The following is a 22875-nucleotide window of genomic DNA, read 5'->3' as shown; positions in this document are numbered from 1 at the left end:
TTCTTTCTTCCATGTGCCCATCTAAGAGTCTCTTAAAAGTCCTAGTGTATCTGCCTTTACCACCACCCCCGGCAGCACGTTCCATGCACCCACCACTCTCTGTATAAAAAAGAACCTGCTTCTAACACCTCCTCCATACCCTCCTCTGATTAACTTAACATTATACCCCCTCATATTAGCAGTTCCACCCTGGGAAAATGTCTCTGGCTGTCCACTCTATCAGGTCGCTTTTCATCCTCCTTCGCTCCAAAGAGAAAAGCCCTAGCTCACTCAGCCTTCCATCGTAAGACGTGCTCTCTTGGTATATCCTCTGTGACCTCACAAATTACTTTGCATCTTATTGTCTACCTGCACTGCACTTTCTCTGTAATGGTAACACCATATTCTGCATACTGTTACTGCTTTTCTCTTCTGCTAGCTTGGTTTGATGAAATGATCTGTACAGATGGTTTCAAAACACTGTAGCTCCCTACGTGTAACAATAGTATACCAATTTTCCAACTACATTGTAGAAATTGATTTCTTGGGTTTGCAATGGCCGGGGGAGGTAGTGAGGATGAGCTTTCACTGCCTATTAAATGCTCCCAATGACGTGTGTCTCAAATAGCCTCTGACAACCAAGTCCAGCTCCTGGCCTTCACGTGAGCCTTAGCTACTAAGCCCGGCAGAACCATTTCTTCTGACAGCAAAGAGCAAAGGCAAGTTAGTGATGCCTTAAAACCAGTTGCTTTGGGAAAATAGGACTTGTCAGCTGTGGCTGGCAGCTTATCTAGGAGTAGGAAAACTCTGATCTCAAACCACCACTGCCTTGTGGCTATACATATAGATGGGAATGGTTCAGAAGTAAACTCTGAAGAAAAATTCGGAGTGGGAGTCCCTAAGACAGTCTTACATTGAGTTCAATACTGACTGGTAATTCGTGCAATGCTGAAGGTGCCAAACTGCATTGATCTCTGCTGTTCCTTTGAATTCATCAACTGCGTGGAGAGGGGGATCTTACTGTATGGACAACAGCTTGCTCGCCATACTGCACTGCATACTGGTTTGGGCATCATGTAGACAGCAGAGATGCAACATCCTTGGTCAACGCCAACTAGTGGAGGTCCTCACATAGAAATCTCTCTTCAACTATTTGGCTCTGTTACCCTTGGCCGGTCCCCCATTTCCATGCTCACCAAATTCCTGAGGAAGAAATCTGGGAGCAGCTGAGAAAAGCGCCTTGGTTGCCAACTCTTGGAAACACTTGAATTTCATTGGTAGAGTGAGAAAGGGAAAGTGGTTTGGGAGTGAGAATTTATGTGTACAGATGAAGATAGAGGAGGGGATGCCTCCGGTTGTGGTGTAACAGAAAGGCCAGGCAGAAACAACCCTTGGAAGAAACAGATACAAGTGGGTCAGTCCACTGAAAATATCTCCCACAGGGGGAAGGATTCAATCGCTATACAGCAACAAAGTAATCCCATCCAATTGAAATCCAGGGAAGCACTGACCTGTTCTGCACCATACTCATCACCATCCAGTCAGGTGGATAGACGTTCTTGCCGATGAGGTCTTTAAACATGATGAAGGTCTCCATCAGGAAGTCCTGCAAAGACACAAACCAGTCAAAATGGAGTACTGGAACTTGGGGGTAATAACCCCACTATGAAACAAGGATGCATAATTTAAGGTGTTGGGAGGAAAGCATAGGGTGGATGTCAGAGGTATATTCTTTATACAGTGAGCATGTCATGTGCTGGCAAGGGTGGTGGTAGAGGCAGATACATCAGGGACATTTAGTTAGACCTCCCTCACTGCTTTAATATATTACCTCAGTCACTGCACTGTAAACACTTCAGAACTTTTTTTTATTATCTGTTACACTGTAAATACATGCTGGTATTATGTGTTTATGTGTTCACAACCTGGTATGGAAGCTGTCCTGTCCAAGACCGGATGAAGCTGCAGAAAATCATGAACACAGTGCAGCACATCACACAAACCAATCTTCTGTCCTTGGACTCACTTTACACCGCACGCTGTCGGAGCAGTGTTGCCAGGATAATCAAGAACACGACCCGCCTAGCCAACACATTTTTCGTCCCTCTTCCCTCCGAGAGAAGGCTCAGGAGCTTGAAGACTCGTACGGCCAGATTTGGGAACAGCTTCTTTCCAACTGTGATAAGACTGCTGAACGGATCCTGACCCGGATCTGGGCTGTACCCTCCAAATATCCGGATCTGCTTCTCAGTTTTTTTTTCACTACCTTACTTTCCATTTTCTATTTATGATTTATAATTTAAATTTTTAATATTTACTATCGATTTGTACTCCAGGAAGCGGGAAGCGCAGAATCAAATATCGCTGTGATGATTGTACATTCTAGTGTCAATTGTTTGGTGACAATAAAGTATAAAGTATGTACATTTTATTCCATATCTATACTTCTAACTTTATTTCATATAATTCTTTATTCAGTATAATTGTTGAATATTGTCCCTTTTGTTGCATGTTGAACCAACACAGCACAGCAAACTTGTCATCCATATAAATGTATATGGCAAATAAAGTTGATGCTTGATTTAATAGACTCTTAGACAGGCACATGGATGCCAGAAAATTGGAGGGCAACATGGGAGGAAGGGGTTAAATTGAAATTAGGGTAGGTTAAAGGGTCAACACAACATTGTGGACCAAATGGCCCCTACTGCATTGTAGTGTTCTGTGATACGCATCAGACTTCCTAAGGGACTTCCTAAGTTCAAAGAAAATCTATTATCAAAGTACATATGTGTAACCAGGATTTTATATGGTCTAACCACGGTTGGCATGAACTCAGATGGCCAAAGGGCCTGTTTCTATGCTGTATCTCTCTCACCTCTATACCTCTATGAGTGCCAACAGTGATGATCAAAGTTCCCTCTAAATTTTTTCTATAATTGTGCAGACCAACCATTGCTCTCAGCAGGAAATTTTTACACAGCTTGAAAACTGCACGGCACTTTATATGTTTTACTGTAACATGCATACTATGAATACGTAGAATGGAAATTGAAAAATCACATACTTTTGATTTTATTAATTAATTGAAGGGTATAATGACATACAGTACAACAAAGAAAATCTTTCGCGTTTCGTAAACTTTCTGACTTTATTCCAGCTGTGCAGCAACGAAGTCTATGTGCACGGGGACATTTCAGTTACTGCGCGTCTGCGCACCACGCAGCTTAGACCAGTGGTGATGATAATTAGTACTGCTATTTCAACACAGAATTCTCAAACTCACAAATCCCTGTGAATGACCCATTTAGATTTTTACGGGGAACAGAGACCACTATCTTCGTTCCACTTTACCAACTTTACTCTTGGGTACCAAACGCTTCTGATTAATTTTAGCATGTGTTGAACTTTTGCATAGAGTTGCTGCTGGGGAAGAAATTGAAATTTAATTTAAAGGACAAATCCCCACAGAATGATACACATAAAGAAAGTGCAGTGCTTTCTGTCTGTATTAACTGTGGGACGGGGAAGATATACAGTATATATACAGGGCTTCAAGGTCAATTTAGTTAATGTCATACAGCACAGAAACAGGCCAGTTGCCCAACCACATCCAAGCTGTCTATTGCATCTATCTATGTTGAGTCCATTTATCAGCATTATGCCACCAACAATAGAATCGCTTTCAACATTCCTGTTCTTGATAGTTATTCAGAATAAGAATCAGAATCAGGTTTACATCATGAAATCTGAGTCTTTGTGGCAGCAGCATAATGCAATACATAATAAGGAAAAATGTGAATTACAAGAAGCATATATATATTAAATACTTAAATTAAGCAAGTAGTGCAAAATAAAAATAAAAAAATAATGAGGGAATGTTCATGGGTTCAATGTCCATTTAGAAATTGGATGGGAGAGTGGAAGAAGTTGTTCCTGAATCGCTGAGTTTGTGCCTTCAAGCTCCTGTACCTCCTCTCCGATGGTAGCAATGAGAAGAGGGCATGTCCTGGGTGATAGGGGTCCTTATTGTGTACTGTTTGTAACAGGGGACACTTCGCGCAGCATCCGCCCAAATGAGATTTCCTAACTTTGGCCAGGCAGAGGGCTGTCTTCCCCTAGATTAAGCTGCTAGCCGAACGAGAGTTACATCATTGTTATTCCTCTCTTTTTTTATTTGCAGTTTGTTCTCTTTTGTACACTGGTTGAACACCCAACTTGGTGTGGTCTTTCATTGATTATATGATTATATCTATGGATTTATTGAGAATACACACAAGAAAATAATTCTCTGGATTGTATATGGTGACATATGTATATGTACTTTGATAATAAACTTACTTTGCACTTTGATTAAGTTCTCAGTGATGCTCCTGTTTACATCAATATTGCTGAAGTCGAGAAGGTTGAAAGCTTCAAGGTCAGAGGAGAGAACATCACCAATCATCTGTACTGGTCCAACCATCACAGTCAAGAAAGCTCACCAGCACCTCATCTTCCTGAGGAAGCTAAAGAAATTTGACATGTCCCCTTTGACCCTCAACCAATTTTTAATCAATGCGCCAGAGAAATCCAATTACAGAACATCTCAGCACGGCAGCTGCTCTGCCCAAGACCACAAGAAACTGCAAAGAGTTGTGGAGACAACTCAGCACATCACATAAACTACCCTCTCCTCTACAGCCTCTATCTGGTCTGCTCGAAGCTTTAATAAAGCAGCAGATATAATCGAAGAACCAACCCACCCCAGATATTCTCTCTTCTCTGCGCTCAAATCTGCTGGTGTGAAACTTGAGGCTCCGTACCTCCTTCCTAATAGCAGCAACAAGATGTGAGCAAGGTCTGGATGGTGGGGAAATACGTAGGGAATCTCCCTCTATTCCCGACACATTCACATGCCTCTTAAGTGCTTCCATTATATTTTCCTCCACCACCACCCCAGGCAGTGCCTTTCATGTATTCGCCAGTCTCTGTATTAAAAAAAAACATCAGGCTCCTGAACCAGCATGGACAACTTCACTGAACTGATTCCACAATCTACAGACTCATTTTCAAGGAACCTTCAACTCATGTGCTCAATATTACTTATATTTTCATCCAAGATGACCACAACCCGGTCTTGGTTTGGAGGCTTGCGTGACCCAATGACTCAGAGTGCTTTGTTGGCTGGAGTCAGGGCTTTATGCTTTGGCTCTTGGTAGGGTCACCCATGCCAAACAGGTCAAAGGGTAGAGGCCACACTAAGAGTGGTCCACCGGTCCTCCAGGTTCAGGGGTTCAGCTCAGGGCTAACAACTCTGACTGGTAGAACAAAATTGTTACAGAAACAGCAAATGAAGAATCATTCTATATCTGAGTGTGACAGTATTCGTGAACCTCCACCCGGGCCATGCATGACTGACAGTGATGAAAACCGAGAGGAAGCTACAAACATGATGAAGGAAGCCCTGAACACCACCACAGTTGGAGGATCTTTATTGCTGCCTTAAGTGTCAGTGGCGTAACAGGCAATAAGAAAGGATTTTGATTTCATTTGCACAATTTGTCTTCTTTTGCACATTGGCTGTTTACCAGTCAACGCACACAAAATGCTGCTGGAATGCAGCAGGCCAGGCAGCATCTATAGGAAAAGGTACAGTCGACGTTTCGGGCCGAGACCCTTCGTCAGGACTAACTTCTTTCAGTCAGTCCTGACGAAAGGTCTCGGCCCGAAACCCATCTGCAAATTTCCTCGTGGCTGTTTATCAGTCTTTGTTTATGTATAGTTTTCATAAATTCTTTTGTATTTCTTTATTTTCCTGCAAGCGCCTGCAAGAAAATAAATCTCAAGGTAGTATATGGTGACACACAGGATACATACTTTGATAATAAATTTACATTGAAATTTTACTTTAAATACACCCCATATATCTCCTGTGAATCTACCACCTCTTACCTTAATTGCATACTCTCTACTGTTGAACATGTTGACACTGGAAAGAAAGATACCAGCTCTCTACTCTATGCTCCTCATAATCTTATAAACTGCAATCATCTGAAAGGATCACCGGAGTCTCCCTCCTCCCTATTTGTGTTACTTACTGGTAGAGTTGTATACGAACAGCCCGAAGCATCGTTGACGATCCCTACCACCCATCCCACAATTTCTTCGACCCACACCATCAGGAAGGAGGTACAGAAGCATCAGGACGAGGACTGCCAGACTGGGTAATGGCTTCTTCCCTCAGGCTTGTGAGACTAATGAATACCCTGCTAACACCAAAGTCTTGTCACGAGGACAGCAAGCTGTTTAATGTTGCTGTGAACTACATGTACTTTGAACTATACCTTATTAATTTACTTATGGGAATATTTTGTTTTATGTGCTATGTGTGATATATGTTTTATGGGTGAACCATGGTCTGGAGAAACATTAACTGGTTGTGTATATATGTATATTTAGAGGCAATAAACTTGAACTTGAAGTCTTCCCTCAGCCTCTGCCATGCCAGAGAAAATAACTTGTTTGTTTAACCTCTCTTTATAGCTTATACCCTTTAATTCAGGAGGCAATCCAGTGAACCTCTTCTGCACCCCCTCCAAAACCTCATCATTCCTATAATGGTGCAACCAGAATTGAATGCAATACTCCTGACGTTGCCTAATCAGAGTTTTATCACTCAAGTTAAGGTTAAATAAAGAGACCAAATCCAACCTATAATACTAAATGCATCCAAACTTACTTAATCTTTTTCGTCTACACAGGGCAAATCAAATCCATTCTGTAATGACTTTGATATGTGTGTATGTGTGTACGCGGGCATGCACACACCTGTTTGTGTGTTCAACTTATTGTCTAATTCTATTTTAAGGAGTCATTATCCCCTTTTGCTTAATGCACATGATGCAGTTTTTAAATGATAATCTAATTTGACTCTCTTTCTTAAGATACTCCTATCTGGTCCACTGTTTCACAGCCTGTCTAAGCTAAGTCAGCACGTTGAAAACTTGGCACTGTGAAAACAAGCACTGAATACAGAGAGACGATGGCTGCTCTGAACCTCTTTATAAATCTCTGTTCAGACTGGCCCGGAGCATCTCAAACCACTGAGGATGACAAGGAACAGCACTGCCTGGAGATCCTACCCCCAGACACAAACCAATCAGGCCAGGAAATATATCACTAGTCCTTCATTGCTGTTGAGTCTAAATGCTGGAACTCTCTCCACACCAGGACCATGCAGTACCTTCACTAAGGACTGCAGCAGATCTAGAAGGTCATTCACCAAAACTTTCTCAAGGGAGATCAGGGTTGGGGTAATCACATTTTGACATAGAGCACTACTGCTCGGTACAGACCCATTATGATATGCCGATGACTTAACCTACTCTAAGACCAATCTAACTCTTCCCTTCTTATCTATTTGTCATCCATGAGCCTATCTGAGAATATCCTAAATGGCTCTAATATATCTGCCTCTACCACCAGCCCTGGTAGCACATTGGATGTACTCTTTGTGTGAAAAAATTACCGCTGACATCCCCCCACCCATACTTTCCTCCAATCATCTTAAAATTATACTCCCTTCGTATTAGCCATTTCAGCTCTGGGAAGAAGTCTCTGGCTTCCACTAAATCTATGCTTCTTATTGTTCTGTATACCTCTATCAATTCGCCTCTCACATTCTTTCACTCCAAAGAGAAAAATCCTAGCTCGCTCAACCTATCCTCACAAGACACACTCTCCAATCCAGGCAGCATCCTGGCAAATCTCATCTGCTCTCTCTTTAAAGCTTCCACATCCTTCCTAGGTGTCCAGAACTGAACACAATTTTCCAGATGTGGTCTAGCTGGGTTTTATAGAGCAGCAACATTGCCTTGGGGCTCTTGAACCACTGAAGGCCAAAACATCATAGGCCTTCTTCACAAGCCTATCAACCTGCATGGCAACTTTAAGGGACCTATGGGTATGAACCCTAAGATCCCTCCCAAGTCAACCCACACTGCTATGAATCTAGCCATTAACTCTGCTAATAATCTTATCATTAGCCACTAAGAATCCAGCCATGAACTCTGTATTCATCCTTCCAGTTTGACCTTTTCCAGATTGAATTCCATCTGCCAACGACTGTAATGCTAGGTTCTGCATTCTGTTATTGCTTTCCTGATGTACTAACATGATGAAGCGATTTGTATGGGTGGCATGCAAAACAAAGGCTGTCCTTGATAGTGACATCCACATCCTCTCAGTCAATAAGTACAGAGAGTTTGATCACTGCTCTTTGAAAGGCTGTCAATGCCTTAAAGCATTTAGGATTACCAGGATCATTCTAACATATAAACCTGGGATTACTCTTCTTTAAGCAGGAAAGCTAAACGGAAAATTTTATAAAGCTGTTCAAAATGATGGATTTTTTTTTATACTTCCTGAACTGATAGGTTGCTAAACAGATTGTAAGTGTTTCTTCAAGAAGTGTGAACAGAAAAGATCTGCAAAAGATAATTTAGGTCCCTGAAAAATAGAGATTGTATAAATTTTACTGGGAATGGCAGAAATATTGATCAAGTATTTTGGTCGTGTTCATGAAAGAAAACACAGAAAGCATGCCAGAAGCAGCGTATTTCTGAACAGTCAAAGTTCACAAAGTTCGAAGTAAACATATTATCAAGGTACATACATGTTACCATATGCAGCCCTGAGATTCATTTTCTTGTGGCCTTCCACAGGAAATCCAAAATGCAAAATAGAATCAATGAAAGACCACACCCAATGTGACAACAAACTGCAAAAACACTCAGAGTCTGCCCCTACCAAAAGCCCGGGGTAAACCATATGATCCGCAGCTGGCCAAAGGCCAGATCAGAGGCACTCAAGTCTGGCGACCGAGGAAGTGACAAGAGATCCAGATACAGTCTCCCGAAAGCCATCTCATGTGCGAAATGGCAATTCAGGACTAAACTTCAATCAATGAAGGATGCTCAACAGTTGTGGCAATATTTGAATGCTATTACCTCTTAAAAATGAAATCAAGTGACATAGGCAACACAGCTATGTCAACAATGGGGCTTCGCTTCCAGATGAGCTCAATGCCTTCTCTGCTCTACGAACTGCATTGGAACTCCCACCATTACAAACTCCCGCAGCTCTCAGTGATCCTGTGATTTCAATCTTTGAATCCGAAATAAGAGCATGAGAGAAGAGTGAACCCATGGAGAGCACCTGGCCCAGATGGGTAGCTGGCTGAGTACTAGAGACCTGTGCTGATCAACTGGCTGGAGTGCTCACTGAGATCTTTAACCCCTCGCTTTGGCAGTCTGAGGTACCCACCTGCTTCAAGTAGGCTTCAATTATTCTGGTGCCTAAGAAGAACATGGTAACCTGTGTCAAGGACTATCAACCAGTAGCAATTACTTCCATGGTGATGAAGTGTTTTGAGAAGCTGTTGATGAAAGAGATCAACTCTTGCCTGAAAAGCATCTTGGATCTGCTCCAATTTGTCTACCAGCACAACTAGTTCACAGCATATGCCATTTCATTGGCTTTTCACTCAAACATGGAAAATCTGGACAGCAAAGATGCATACATCAGGATGCTCTTTATGGACACAGCTTGGCATTCAATACCATCATCCCTCAAAACTAATCAATAAACTTCAATGTCTTGGGCCTCAATACCTCCTTGTGCCAATGGATCCTTCATTTGCCCCCTTGTAGACCTCAGCCAGTTTGGATTGGCAACAACATCCCCTCCACAATCTCCATCAGCACAGTTGCACCACGAGGCTGTGTGCTTAGTCCCCTGCTCTACGTGCTTCACCCTTATGACTGTGTGGCTACGTACGGCTCCAAGACCATATTCAAGTTTGTTGACAACAGTCATAGGTCGAATCAAAGGTGGTAACGAATCAGCCTATTGGAGGGAAGTTGAAAATCTGGCTGAGCAGTGTCACAACAACCTCTTACACAATGTCAGCAAAACCAAGGAGCTGATTATTGACTTCAGGAGGAGGAAACTGGAGGTCGATGAGCCGGTGCTCATTCGGGGATCAGAGGTGGAGCGGGTCAGCAATGTTAAATTCTTTGGTGTTATCCTTTTGGGGGACCTGCCCTGGGCACAGCACGCAAGTGCAATTACAAAGAGAGCACGACAGCGCTTCTACTTCCTTAGAAGTTTGCAATGATTCAATATGACATCTAAAACTTTGACAGACTTCTATACAGATGTGTGGTGGAGAGCGTATTTACTGGCTGCACCACAACCTGGTATGGAAACACCTTGAATGGAAAATCCGACAAAAAGTAGTGGAATTGGCCCAGTCCATCACGGGTAAAGTTCTCACCACCACTGAGCACATCTACATGAAACGCTGTCACGGGAAAGCAGCATCCATCATCAGGGGCACCCACCACCCAGGACATGCTCTCTTCTCGCTGCTGCCACCAGGAAGAAGGTACCGGAATGTCAGGACGCACACCAAGTTATTAGCCCCTGAACCAGAGGGGATAACTTCACTCAACTTCACTTGCCCCATCACTGAACTGTTCCCACAACCTAGGGACTCACTTTTAACGACTCATCATTTCATGTTTGCGATATTTATTGCTTATTTATTCATTATTAGTATTTCTTTTTTAATTTTATTTTGATATTTTCTTTTTTTTGTCCTGAGATTCTGAGCAGCTGGAAATCCAGAGTTGCACCAACACGATGGCGAGCCCCGATGAAAGTTCTCAGCCCAAAACGTCGACAGTTTATTCCCCTCCATAGATGCTACCTGACCTGCTGATCCTCCAGCATTTCGTGTGTTGTTTCAGATTTCCAGCATCTGCAGAATCTCTGGTGTTTCGGGGATCGAGACAGATTAAGTGAATTGGCCTTAATATATCCAGTGGAATATACTTTTAAAAAAAAAGTTGTCATTCACTTTGGGAGAAAAAAAATAGAGGCGGAGGGTATTTGATCCACAATGAGAGACTGTACAGTGTAATTGTTCAGAGGGGCCTGGTTGTCCTTGTATCCAGATCACTGAAAACTAACATGCAAGTTCAACAAGCAATTATGAAGGCAAACATTCAGTTGGCCTTGATTCTGACAGGAATTGAATGAAAGTGTGCAGGTGACTGGATCCAATTACTGAAAGCCACAGTCAGATCTCGGCTGCAATGCTGCAAGCAAACCTAGCCAGCCCAGCTGAGGAATAAAATACCTGGGACAGAATGAAGTACAGCGCAGGTACTTCAGATTAAGTCTTGGTGTGAAGGGGGTGGGGGGGTCATCATATAAAGAAGTTATGGAGATAATACCATCTTGAGTTTTGAGGAATGGCAGGTGATGTCATAAAACTTATGGAATTCATATAAGACCATAAGACACAGGAGGAGAATTAGGCCATGTGGCCGATCGAGTCCGTTCCAAACCATCGTCAAGGCTAATTTATTACCCCTCTCAATCCCATTCTTCCCCCCTTCTCCACATAACACTTGATGTCCTTACCAATAAAGAACCTATCAACCTCCTCTATATATATATCAAATGATTTGGCCTCCACAGCTATCTGTAGAAACGAATTCTACAGCTTCATTACCCTCCAGCTAAAAAAAATCCTTTTCATCTCTGTTCTAAATCGATGTTTTTCCGTTCTGAGGCTGTTCCCTCTGGCTCTAGACTCATCCACTATAGCGTCCACTCTATCTACTCACGTGACAAATTAACCTATTAACCATTAACCTATTACCCATTTATACTCATGTGACAAATTAATCTATTAACCTAACTCTGGAATGTGGGAGGAAACCAGAGCACCCCAAGGAAACCCACGCGGTAACGGGGAGAACGTAATAGTGTTATGCTCATCACTGTGCCAACTGGATAGAACAGATAAAGGAGCCCCAGTCTCAGAATAATCAGCCAGTCGGACATTCTTGACAGGAGAGTAAATATCATGAGCAATTCTGCACTCAAGAGGGCTGTGGTGCTCAATCACTGATTATACTTCAGACTGGGATCAATAGACTGCTATTAATTAAAGATACTGGGATTGGTTTGCTATTGTCACATGTACCAAGGTACAGTGAAAAGTTTGCTTGCATACTGTGCATACAGATCAAATCATTACACAGTGCATTAAGGTAAAACAATAACAATGCAGCATAAAATGTAAAAGATACTGCAGGTAAATGACGACGTGCGAGATTATTAATGATGTAGATTACAAGGCCAAGAATCCATTTTGTTGCACAAGCGGTCCACTCAATGGACAGAAATAATCCCTGAGCCTGGTGCTACGTGCTTTCACGCTTCTGGATCTTGTGCCCCATGGGAGAGGGGAGAAGAGTAAATAATCAGGGTGGGTAGGGTCTTTGATTATGCTGACTGCTATACTGAGGCAACAAGAAGTGTAGACAGAGTCCACAGAGGGGAGCCTGCTTTCTGTGGCATGTCCGCAACTATCTGTAGTTTCTTGCAGTCATGTGCAGAGCAGTTGTCATAGCAAGCTATAATGCATCAAGACAGGATGATTTCTATGGTTCATTGATACAAATTGGTCAGAGTCGATGGGGACATCAAACATTTTTTTGTTGTTAGTGAGCTTTCTTGACCATGACATGAATGTGGTTGGACCGACAGAGGCTTTGGTAATGTTTACACCGAGGAACTTGGAGCTCTCAAACCTCTCAGCTGAAACACCATTGACCATATGTGCACCACCCCCTTTCTGAAGGAAATGACCAGTTTTGTTATTTGAATTGGTGTGAATGCAAAAAAATGGACCCCCCCTACCCCTATACAAGTCATGCTCTCCTCTCACTGTTTCCATCAGGAAGAAAGTATAGCAGCCTCAGGACCCACAACATCAGGATCAGGAACAACTTCCTTTTTAAGTACACCCAATGACCTGGCCTCAACAGCCACCTGTGGTAGCAAATTCCACAGATTCATTGTCCTCTGACAAAAGAAATTCCTCCACATCTCTGTTCTAAATGGACGTCCCTCTGTTCTGAGGCTGTGCCCTCTGGTCTTAGACTCACTCATTATAGGAAACATCATCTCCATATCTATTATATTTCGGCCTTCCAACATTCAACATGGTTCAATGAGATCCCCCCTCATTCATCCAAATTTCAGCGAGTACAGGCTCAGAGTTGTCAAGTGCACCTCATACAATAATCTTATCATTCCTGTAATTATTCTGGTGAACCTCCTCTGAACCCTCTCCAATGTCAACACATCTTTTAAGGGGCCCGAACCTGTTCACAATACTCCAAGTGAGGCCTCACCAGTGCCTTTAAAGGCTTAGCATTACATCCTTGCTTTTATATTTTAGTCCTCTCAAAATAAATGTGAACACTGCATTTGCCTTCCTTACCACCAACCCAGCCTGTAAGTTGACCTTCAGAGAATTCTGCACAATGACTCCTAAGTCCTTTAGAACCTTGGGCTTTTGAATGTCCTCTGTTTAGAACATAGTAAAAATAGTCTATGATTTTATTCCATCCAACAAAGTGCATGACCATACATTTCCCAACACCATATTCCATCTCTCATTTCTCTGCCCATTTCCTAATCTGTCTAAATCCTTCTGCAGCCGCAACACTACCTGCACCTCCACCTATCTTTGTATCACCCACAACCCTGGCCACAAAGCATTCAATTCCATTATCCAAATCAGTGACATACAGTATAATGAAAAAAGAAGTGGTCCCAACACTGCAGAACAGCACAAGTTACCAGCAGCCAATCAGAAAAGGGCCCCCATATTCCCACTCTTTGCCTCCTGTCAATCAGTTTCTGCTTTATCTATGTTATTATCTTTCCTGTAATACCATGAGCTCTTAACTTGTTAAACACGCTCATGTGCAGCACCTTGTCAAAGGCCTTTTGAATATCCAAGTACACCACATCCATCAATTCTCTTTTGTCTATGCTGTGTGTAATTTCCTCAGAGAATTCCAACAGGTTTGTCAGGTAGGATTTTCCTTGAAGGAAACAATGCTGACTACAGCCTATTTTATCATGTGCCTCCACGTATCCTGAGAGCTCATCCTTACCAATGGACTCCAACATCTTCTCAACCACTGAGGTCAGAATAACTGGCCCACAATTTTCTTTTTTCTGCCTCTCTCCCTTCTTGAAGAGAGGGGTGACATTTGCAATTTTCCATTCCTCTGGAACCATGCCAGAATCCATTGATGCTTGAAAGACCATTATTAATGCTTCCACAATCTCTTCAGCCACCTCTTTCAGAAGAACTGTGGGGTGTACACCATCTGGTCCGGGTGACTTATCTACCTAACCCTTCCCCAGAAGAGATCCCAATGATCTAGGAATCGGAAGCCCTGCCCTCTGCACCAGTTCCTCAGCTACGTATTCACCTGCTAAATGATTCTTCCAGGAAGCCTCACCAGTGGCCAGGATGTGGGCTACAAATTAAGAAGGAAAACCGAATGCAGTATACAGTGTTGCAGAGAAAGTGTGGCATGATGCAGGCAGGCAATAAGGGTGTAAGGGCCACGATGAACCAGGCTGAGAGATCAAGAGGTCCATTCTAGTGCCTAATAACAGCAGGATATTCCAAAAGTGTCGTCATCTCCACTCAGCTAACAACTATCCGAAGGTCCAAGAAAACTAAGGCAAATTTCAAACATGCATGGGTTAGTAGGTTAATTGGTCACATGGTGTAATTGTACGGCACAGGCAACTGGGCCAGAGGGGCCTGTTACTATGCAGTATCTCTAAAAGAAACCTTTGACCCTTCACCAGGACTGCATCTCTAAATAAAAATAAATAAGTAACAATTTAAAACAGACACCCTCAATTTTTATTCTGAATTTTTTAATATTTAACTGCCCAATGTATCTCCTTGAAGCTGAATATCTGCATAAACTTGTATCTGTCTTTGACTCTATGACTCTCAGTCCACATGTGGTTAAAATAATAGCAATTGGAAGCAAGGGAAGAGATGAAATTTCATCTTTAATCTATTAAACCAACTTGCCCCAGGTAGATTTTCCTGTTTGATCCCGATGTCCTTGCTATTAGAAGACTCCAAAAAATAAAATCTCAGATTGTTTAGGACATATTTAATGACTAAGGTTCTATTTCAAAACACTGAATGAAGAAAAGTATCTCATCTTAGGCATAATGCTCAGACTCTTTATCTTAATCCTTACTCTCCTCCCTCAACCCAGAGTAAGGGTATCAAATTAAACAGGCTTCTTTAAGGTGAGAGCAAGATGGTTTAAGAGGATAGTTTTCTAACAAGAAAGTAGTTGATAAAACTCTCGTTAGGCTGAATTTGGAGTACTGTACTCTATTATAGCTGGATGAGGAGACTAATGCAGACAGGTTTATCAGGATGCACCCTGAATTAGAGGGCATGTGATGTAAGGACAGGTTGAATGAATTTTCTCTGGAGCAGTGGAGGCCAATGAGAGACCTGATAGAAGTTTATAAGTTTAAGACAGGTATAGATAGAGTACACAGCCAGTACCTTTCATCTCAGTGTTAGAATGTCTGATAGACCCTAAGATGCAGAAGCAGGATTTGGCCCTTTTGTGCTTTGAGTCCACTCTGATCTATTTCCCTTTCAGCCCCAATCTTCTGCCTTCTCCCCGTAACTCTTCATGGCCTGACTAGTCAAGAACCTATCAACCTCTGCTTTAATTATACTCAATGACTCGGCCTCCATAGCCACCTGTGACAACGAATTCGACTGATTCACTACTCTCTGGGTAAAGGAGTTCCACCTCATCTCTATTCTAAGTGGACGTCCCTCTATTTCAAGGATATGTGCTCTGGTCCTAGACTCCCTACCGTAGGAAACATCCTTTCCATATCCACTCTGTCAAGGCTTTTCAACAGACAATAGGTTTCAATGAGATCCCCCTCACTCTTCTAAGTTCCAGTGAGTGCAGGCCCAGGGCCATCAATCGCTTCTCATATGGGAACCTTTTCATTCCCGGAATCATTCACCTGATCCTTTTCTGACCCCTCTGCAATATCAGCACACCCTTCCTTAGATAAAGTGCTCAAAACTACTCACAATACTCCAAGTGAGGCCTTGCCACTGCCTTATACAGTAAGCCTCTAGATTAAATCCTTGCTTTTATATTCTAGTCCTCTTGAAATGAGTGCTAACATCACATTGCTCTGTGACGACACTTAGTGCCCTTCCCTTGAACAACATTGGTGTTGTGGAGAGGGGAGACTTGCAGCATGGGCAACTGCTGGTCTTCCATACAACCTTGCCCAGGCCTGTGCCCTGGAAACCTTCCAAGGCACAAATCCATGGTCTCACGAGATTAATGGAAGCCTATTATATAGATTTAGAGCTTTTAAATCATTGTGTCTACACCACAGGTACACTTATATGCTGTTAAATGTTGAATATTCACTTTTGTTCATTTTTTATACTATTTCACGTGTACTCCTTTAAAAACTCTTACATCATGCAACTTTTATCATTAGCATTAAATATACAAAATAACAATTCTGGACATAAAAAAACACATTTTTAATTTTAAGGAGACAATTTAATAAATCAACTGTTTTGGAGGAACAGATTGTAAGCATATTAATTTAAAACAAAGAAAATTCTATCTGACGGTGGTGGCTGAGACCTGACTGTGGTGGCAATGGCCTAATTACAATAAACAATTCCAACCTTTTCACCACTCAGGCCAATGCTTCCTGGCTTAACAACTTTATTTAACAATTTGGTACAACACATGACAATTTGTCATGTACATTTTATCCTTCTGTAAATATTAACAACAATGGTAAACAGCAAAATAAAAACTACAGTACAACTGCAATGTTTAAGCATAAACATCAGAAAACACACCAGGAACTAAAAAAAATTCCATCCATTTCTGGGCTTGAAAATCTTCAAAAACGTTCAGTCATCTTCATCAGGAAGTAGACGATTAATATGCTCCTCCTCTACGAAGTCCATGACTTCAGCAGACAGGTGGTAGATCTCCCTCGTCTTGCTTGCACGACCGGTGATGATAGCTCCATCAGTTTGACCAGAATATCTTCAACTGGTACAAAGCACATATCCTTTCCTCCTGGTTTTGGGCCCATTAGGGTGGAAAAACTCCACTTGAACATCTTGATGATGAGCATCCACAGTGACAGCCTTTGTAAACCAACAGTTTTGGTCATAAATGACTGCAAGCCAATCTCCACAATTAATGACACCCAGTCAGGACCACTCTGGGGTTCCTGCTCCATTTCCTCCATCAGCATTGCCAAAGGCCCTCTGTTCTTTCCATTTCAGTAGGGCCATCATTCTCCTCAGCTTGTACCCTTGCATGTGTATTTTCAGTCAACTGAAATGTTGTTGGGCTGAAACACTGGCACATCTGTGGCTCACTGCAGAAACATGACAATAATCTGCAATGGATGCTGTTTCGGTAAGGTATGACCTGATGGATTTTCCTCGTTGCTGGTACAGGTTTCAGTGGTTGAGAAAGGAGTGCATCATATGTCTGCATGTCACCTTCAGCAATATGATAGAGCGGAGTACTGCAAAGTCTTCTCCCAACCATCTCATGGAAGATCTTGCCATCGACAATGTCATTCCCCCGTAGTACAAGGCTGTCTGCAGTCCTTTTCACTCTTTCCATCTGGAGCTCCCTTCCCATGTGAAGTGGCGAAGAAGTTCCAGATTGTTCTCTGGAAACCCAGTGTTGGAGGGACATTGCAGAGGAGAGAGAAGTTCCTCTTGTTTTTGTTCTGCTTGCTGGGGCCATCTGACCAAAATTGAATGGGATCAACTTTTGGAAATTTTTAATGAATATCTCTGAGGACTGGTTCCATGTGAGTTTAAATGGCAGAAGCATCCTGTCGCTTGAATTCTGATATTGTACAAAATCCTGCTTTCTCTTCTTTTGTGTAGTAAATGCCAAGTGTGCAGATTGAGCTGTTGGAGGTTCTGGCCAGAATGACATGACTGTACCTCAGAACTATATCTGCAATTCCATGCCTCAGAAAAGTCCACATGCACAATTACAGTGCTTTCATTGCAGTTCTGTATCATGCTCCTGTATTCCCTGGACTGGTTCTGAACCAAGCACACATGTGTTGTTTCACTCTTTAGTTTGTCTTCACACAGTTTGATTGAGCTCTGCCAGTGTGCCATTGTGCTTCACAAGTCTTGTATTGTAGTGAATTCCATCGGCTGTTTGGTCCTGAACTTGTTCCCATTGCTGCCACTCAACATCGGTCAACTCTTGCTGTGGGATGGGAAGTGTGTGCTTGTGGAGACACCGGGTGCAGGAGCCCAGAAGACATGCCTCGCTTGTCTGAGAACAACACACAAGTTCAAAACTATCCTCCAATTTGCTAGACTTGACAATACCATATGGTCTTAGGACCTCAAACATCAGCTTCGCATTTTCATGTCATTGGCATGTCTTTCGATCTGATGATTTTGGTGCTGTCACATAGAATGGACATAAAGCACAGAAGGATGAATAACTGAGTTTTACAGTTGGTTCCTTTTTGATGAACTCCTTGTGGAAGTTGAATATTGTGTCAGTCAGAATCATTCTCTGATGCTTTATTTTCTTCCGTGTTATTGTGTCCTGTTTGTCAGTCATCAATCGTGCAGCATTATGGTAGAAATCCTGAACCATCTGGGTTATTGTTTGAATGTACGTGTTTTTTTTGTCAGTAGTCCTTCTCTTTCGCAGTGTGTTGTATGTCAACCCGAACTGCTTTGTCTGGTGTATTAGGCGATATTTCTTTAGAACCTGCCTGACAGAGTCAAGTTCTTTGATTTTTGAGCAGACTTGTGGGGCGACTGTAGATTATTTTTGTTTTGATTAAATTCTTGAATGAGATGGTTGTGGAAGAGCAGGGTTTTCTTGATGGAGGGGTTTTTGAGTTTGCTTCCCTGTAGCATCTGCTCTGTTTTTTCTCTAGGTGATTCTTGTGTTTTTTTAATTTCTAGTTTGCTCTCGTCGCCAACGCTTTTTCAGTTTGTTCCTAACTTTTATTATCTCTTGAAGTTTATTTTTCAAAGCTTTCATCTCTCTCAAGTATCTTGCTTTTGTTTTCTTTCTTTCCCTTTCCCGTGCTATAGACTGCCTACTGTGAGCTGGCTCCTGTATAGTCCGATCCAATGGACTATCTGGGGGAGTTGCTGGGCATTCTGGGCCCTTTCTCTTACGCTCTCTTGACTCTTGCTGTCTACATTTCCATGCCTTCCTCTTACCCCTCTTTTCCCTTTCATTCAAATCACTGATAGTTTTTATCTTCCCATCCTATACTCTCTTCCTCCATCTTTGTTTTTCCTATCTCAGGTATTCCTCCTTTAACTCTGGCTCACTATATATTTTCTCCCTCCGCTTTTTTTGGTATTCCCTGTTTCTTCTCCTTTGCTCCTCCACTGATAGCTGCTGCCTAGCCATAACTTCCTAAAGTACATAAAAGGAACGTCAGAATTTAATGGAATTACTGTGAAATTGTGCAAAATTACTATGAATTTAATTATGTTTAATTTGGTGAAATTTTATAAAATGATTATGAAATGGTGCAACTAAACTCATTTATGGTTTTAGTCATGGGGATACATATAGTAAGGAAATATTGTAGGCCTGTGTGTGGAAGAAGTAAAGGGGAAATGATGTATATTATAAATAAAGAGGTTAATAATAAGACATTACAAGCCATATTACTATTTATTGTGATCATAAATTATATTCAAGCCTCCATTGAGGATGATTTGGATGATTTTTGTCAACACCGTCAGACAGGTAACCTGACGGTGTTGATGTCTGGTGGTGGTGACAAAACACACTCTTTAACATGCCATGCATGAGTTGTATACAGGAGTCGTCTTGTTTTCCCTCTGTTGCTAACTGCCTCTGGTCTCTACTTGAAATGCATAAATTTATGTCATAACTTAAAATAATTCTTTCTATATAAAAGAGCGTTGACACATCATGGTTGTGACAGTAGCAACATCGATAAATATGTAAAATTATTCAAAAAATAGCAAACTTACGGGAGCTTGTTTGACCTCATTTAGCAGATGTGGAGGGTGGAAAGGGGGTCCTCGGGAATATAGTTGACCATGTGGTTGCCTGATTTTATTGCTTTTTTATAAATATCTGACAGTGTTGACAAAAACTTCAGCCACATTTTTTAGCAACCACAAAATTGTTGAAAATTCACTGCTTTTAGTTTTAAAGAGGTTTTTCACTCTACTCTTTCATCTGGCATATATATTATACATTTTAAATGATTTTTTTCACAATTTTTTATCAAATTGAAATGATAATCTCCTGTCTGAGGACAACTGATTTTGTGGGTACTGGGCTATCAAATAATCATATAATTTATAAAATTAAAAACAAACATATGAAAAAATGTTGCATTTGTGCAAAAGACCCTCAGATGATCAACCTTGATTATTTTAAATAAGAAAATGTTACTCATTTTCATGAGAATTAGCACTTTTCTTAGTGGGACATGTTTTCGACCAAGTCTCAAGAATCAGTGATTTGTTATTTCAATTCATGGTTCAAGTCAGAAAAACTAATGCCAAGATTAAGGAAGGCATTTTTGTTGGTTCACAAATCAGTCTGGTCATCAATAACAGGCAATTTGAAGAACTTCTAATGGGTCCGGAGAAAATCACATTGAAGGTATTCAAAGAAGTTGTTAAACATTTTCTTGGCAACTACAGAGCACCGAACTACATGCATACAAAGCCAAGAAGTGCAACACGTTATTAAAGATTCATTTTCTGCATTCCCATTTAGAGTCCTTCCCTGAAAATCCGGGCACTGTCAGTGACATTGCAGTCATGGAGAAATGGTATCAGGGCAACTGGAATCCATCAGTGCTGGCTGATTATTGTTGGACACTTAAACAAGAAGCCTCAGACACTGAGTTCAAACAAGAATCATCAATAAAACGTTTTCAGCTTAGTTGAACTATTGCAAAGCATCAGCACCATTATGCAATTTAAATGCATTGTATTCATTCAAAGTTCATTTCTTGTTTCTCCAAATTCCTGTGTGATACAAGTAGTCTGAAATTATATTTGTGTTCAGCTTCAAGTGGCATATTATAAACAAATAAAGTTCTGAAGAAGCAACTTTTAAAAAAAATTGTGATCCAATGTTATTTACTTTGGACAGACACTTAAATAGACAAGGCATAGAAGGATACAAACCTAATGCAAGCAACTGGGATCAGTACAAATGAGCATAAAAGTCGGCATGTACTTGGTGAGAAAAGGATAAATGCCAAGGATTGTGCAGGTAAACAAAATCCAGAGCAACAACATACAAAATGCTGGGGGTGCTCAGCTGATCAGGCAGCATCTATGGAGGGGAATAAACAGTCACTGTTTTGGACTGAAGCCTTTTCAGCCTGAAACATTGACTGTTCCCCTGCATAGACTAGCTGAGTTTCTCCATCACTCTGTGCATGCGGGCTTTTCAGGAGCTGTGTCTCTAAGTACTTTTAATGTGGACATTTTACACAACACCATTTCTGAGAGCTAAAATTCACTCCAAATGCAGATCTAACGAAGGCTCCTTAGCTGCTAAATCTCTCTGGCATTTGCTGCTCGTGCTTCAGATTGCTAAAGTACGTTTGGCAAAACCATTTATCAGTTTCAACCTATCAGGAAAGCCTCATAATCTCTTCAACAATCCATTCTGTTGCAGGTCCTGCTGTCAACAGAGAAAAAAAAATCTATTTGGACAGTTTGTGACAACATCTCAGTATTTACACAGCCTCAGCAAAGCAATTTCATTTCAGAACGATAAGGGGAATTCCCTGAATGCACAAATCAAAAGCTTGTTGACACCAAGGATTTGTATGTATTTCTCCCCGGGCATGGTACCGAAACTGTACTGCGGGAGACAGGAAAGATCTGCAATAGGTAGCCAGACCTGGCCAACGTACCACCAGCACCAGCTGCCCCATCATCAAGGACATGTATTGAGAAAGGTGCCGGTAAAAGGCCAGCAATATCATGAAGGATCTTATTCCATCACCTCCACCCACTAACTCACCACCGTGACTTCATCATCTCCTGTCAGAATCACCTTAGGTACAGACACCCCTGTACTTAGCATCGCTTTAAATACATACAATCAATACAATAAAGGTAAAACCAATAAGATAAAGAATGCAATAAAAATCACACAATAAATACAAATATCTTCAGTATTTATATTTATTGTGTGATTTTTATTGCATTTTTTATCATTTTGGGTTTCTTTTTTCTGCTGCATTGGATCTGAAGTAACAAATATTTCATTCCCCTTGTGCACTGGAAATGACATTAAACAATCTTGAAGCTTGAACACACAGCAATGATGCTCAGAATAATGCAACCACAAGGCTTTTCCACCCATCGATTTTTGCACACAAAATAGCCTTTGAAAATGTAAGCCCAATCCCTCTAGCTCAGCCCAATTCCTTTACCTCCAGTAATTATCTCAGTTCAAGATTCAAGATTGTTTAATGCCATTTTCTGAACACAAGTGTAAAGGAAAACAAAGTAATTGCTCTCGATCTGATGCAGCACAAAAAAAACCACAATAAGATAACACAATAATACTAATAAAAAACAGTAAATGGTTTATTATTGTCTCATGTACCAAGATACAGTGAAAAATTGTCTTCTATGGCATCTATGCAGATAATTTCAAACACAGGTACACTGAGATCGTACAAGGGAGCAACAATAACAGAATGCAGAATGTAGTGTTATAGAATCATGTATTCAATGAGTAATACTGTACATCCTGAAAAACAGCCTTTCCAACCGACTGGTCCATGCCAACCAAATTCCCATCTAAGCTTTCCACATCTGGCTCATGTCCCTCTTTACCTTTCCTATCCATGTGCCCACCCAAGTACCTTTGAAATGTTAATGTATCTGCA

The 22875-nt window shown here is 41.4% G+C and overlaps 1 protein-coding gene across 2 annotated transcripts in view; it reads right to left on the bottom strand.

Annotated features, from left to right (window-relative positions):
• LOC134345844 (dedicator of cytokinesis protein 2-like) overlaps nucleotides 1-22875 on the bottom strand; it is a 1258793-nt gene that overhangs the window by 357545 nt on the left and 878373 nt on the right. For both annotated transcript variants that reach the window (XM_063047144.1, XM_063047146.1), the window contains one exon: nucleotides 1491-1585. In XM_063047144.1, coding sequence (XP_062903214.1) covers nucleotides 1491-1585 — 95 coding nt within the window. The remainder of the gene's footprint in view (nucleotides 1-1490; nucleotides 1586-22875) is intronic.

The sequence above is a fragment of the Mobula hypostoma genome, chromosome 4, assembly GCF_963921235.1.
Source record: "Mobula hypostoma chromosome 4, sMobHyp1.1, whole genome shotgun sequence".
Taxonomy (NCBI): Eukaryota; Metazoa; Chordata; class Chondrichthyes; order Myliobatiformes; family Myliobatidae; genus Mobula; species Mobula hypostoma.
Note: the sequence above shows the minus strand (reverse complement) of the source record. Positions and strands in the feature narration are given on the sequence as shown.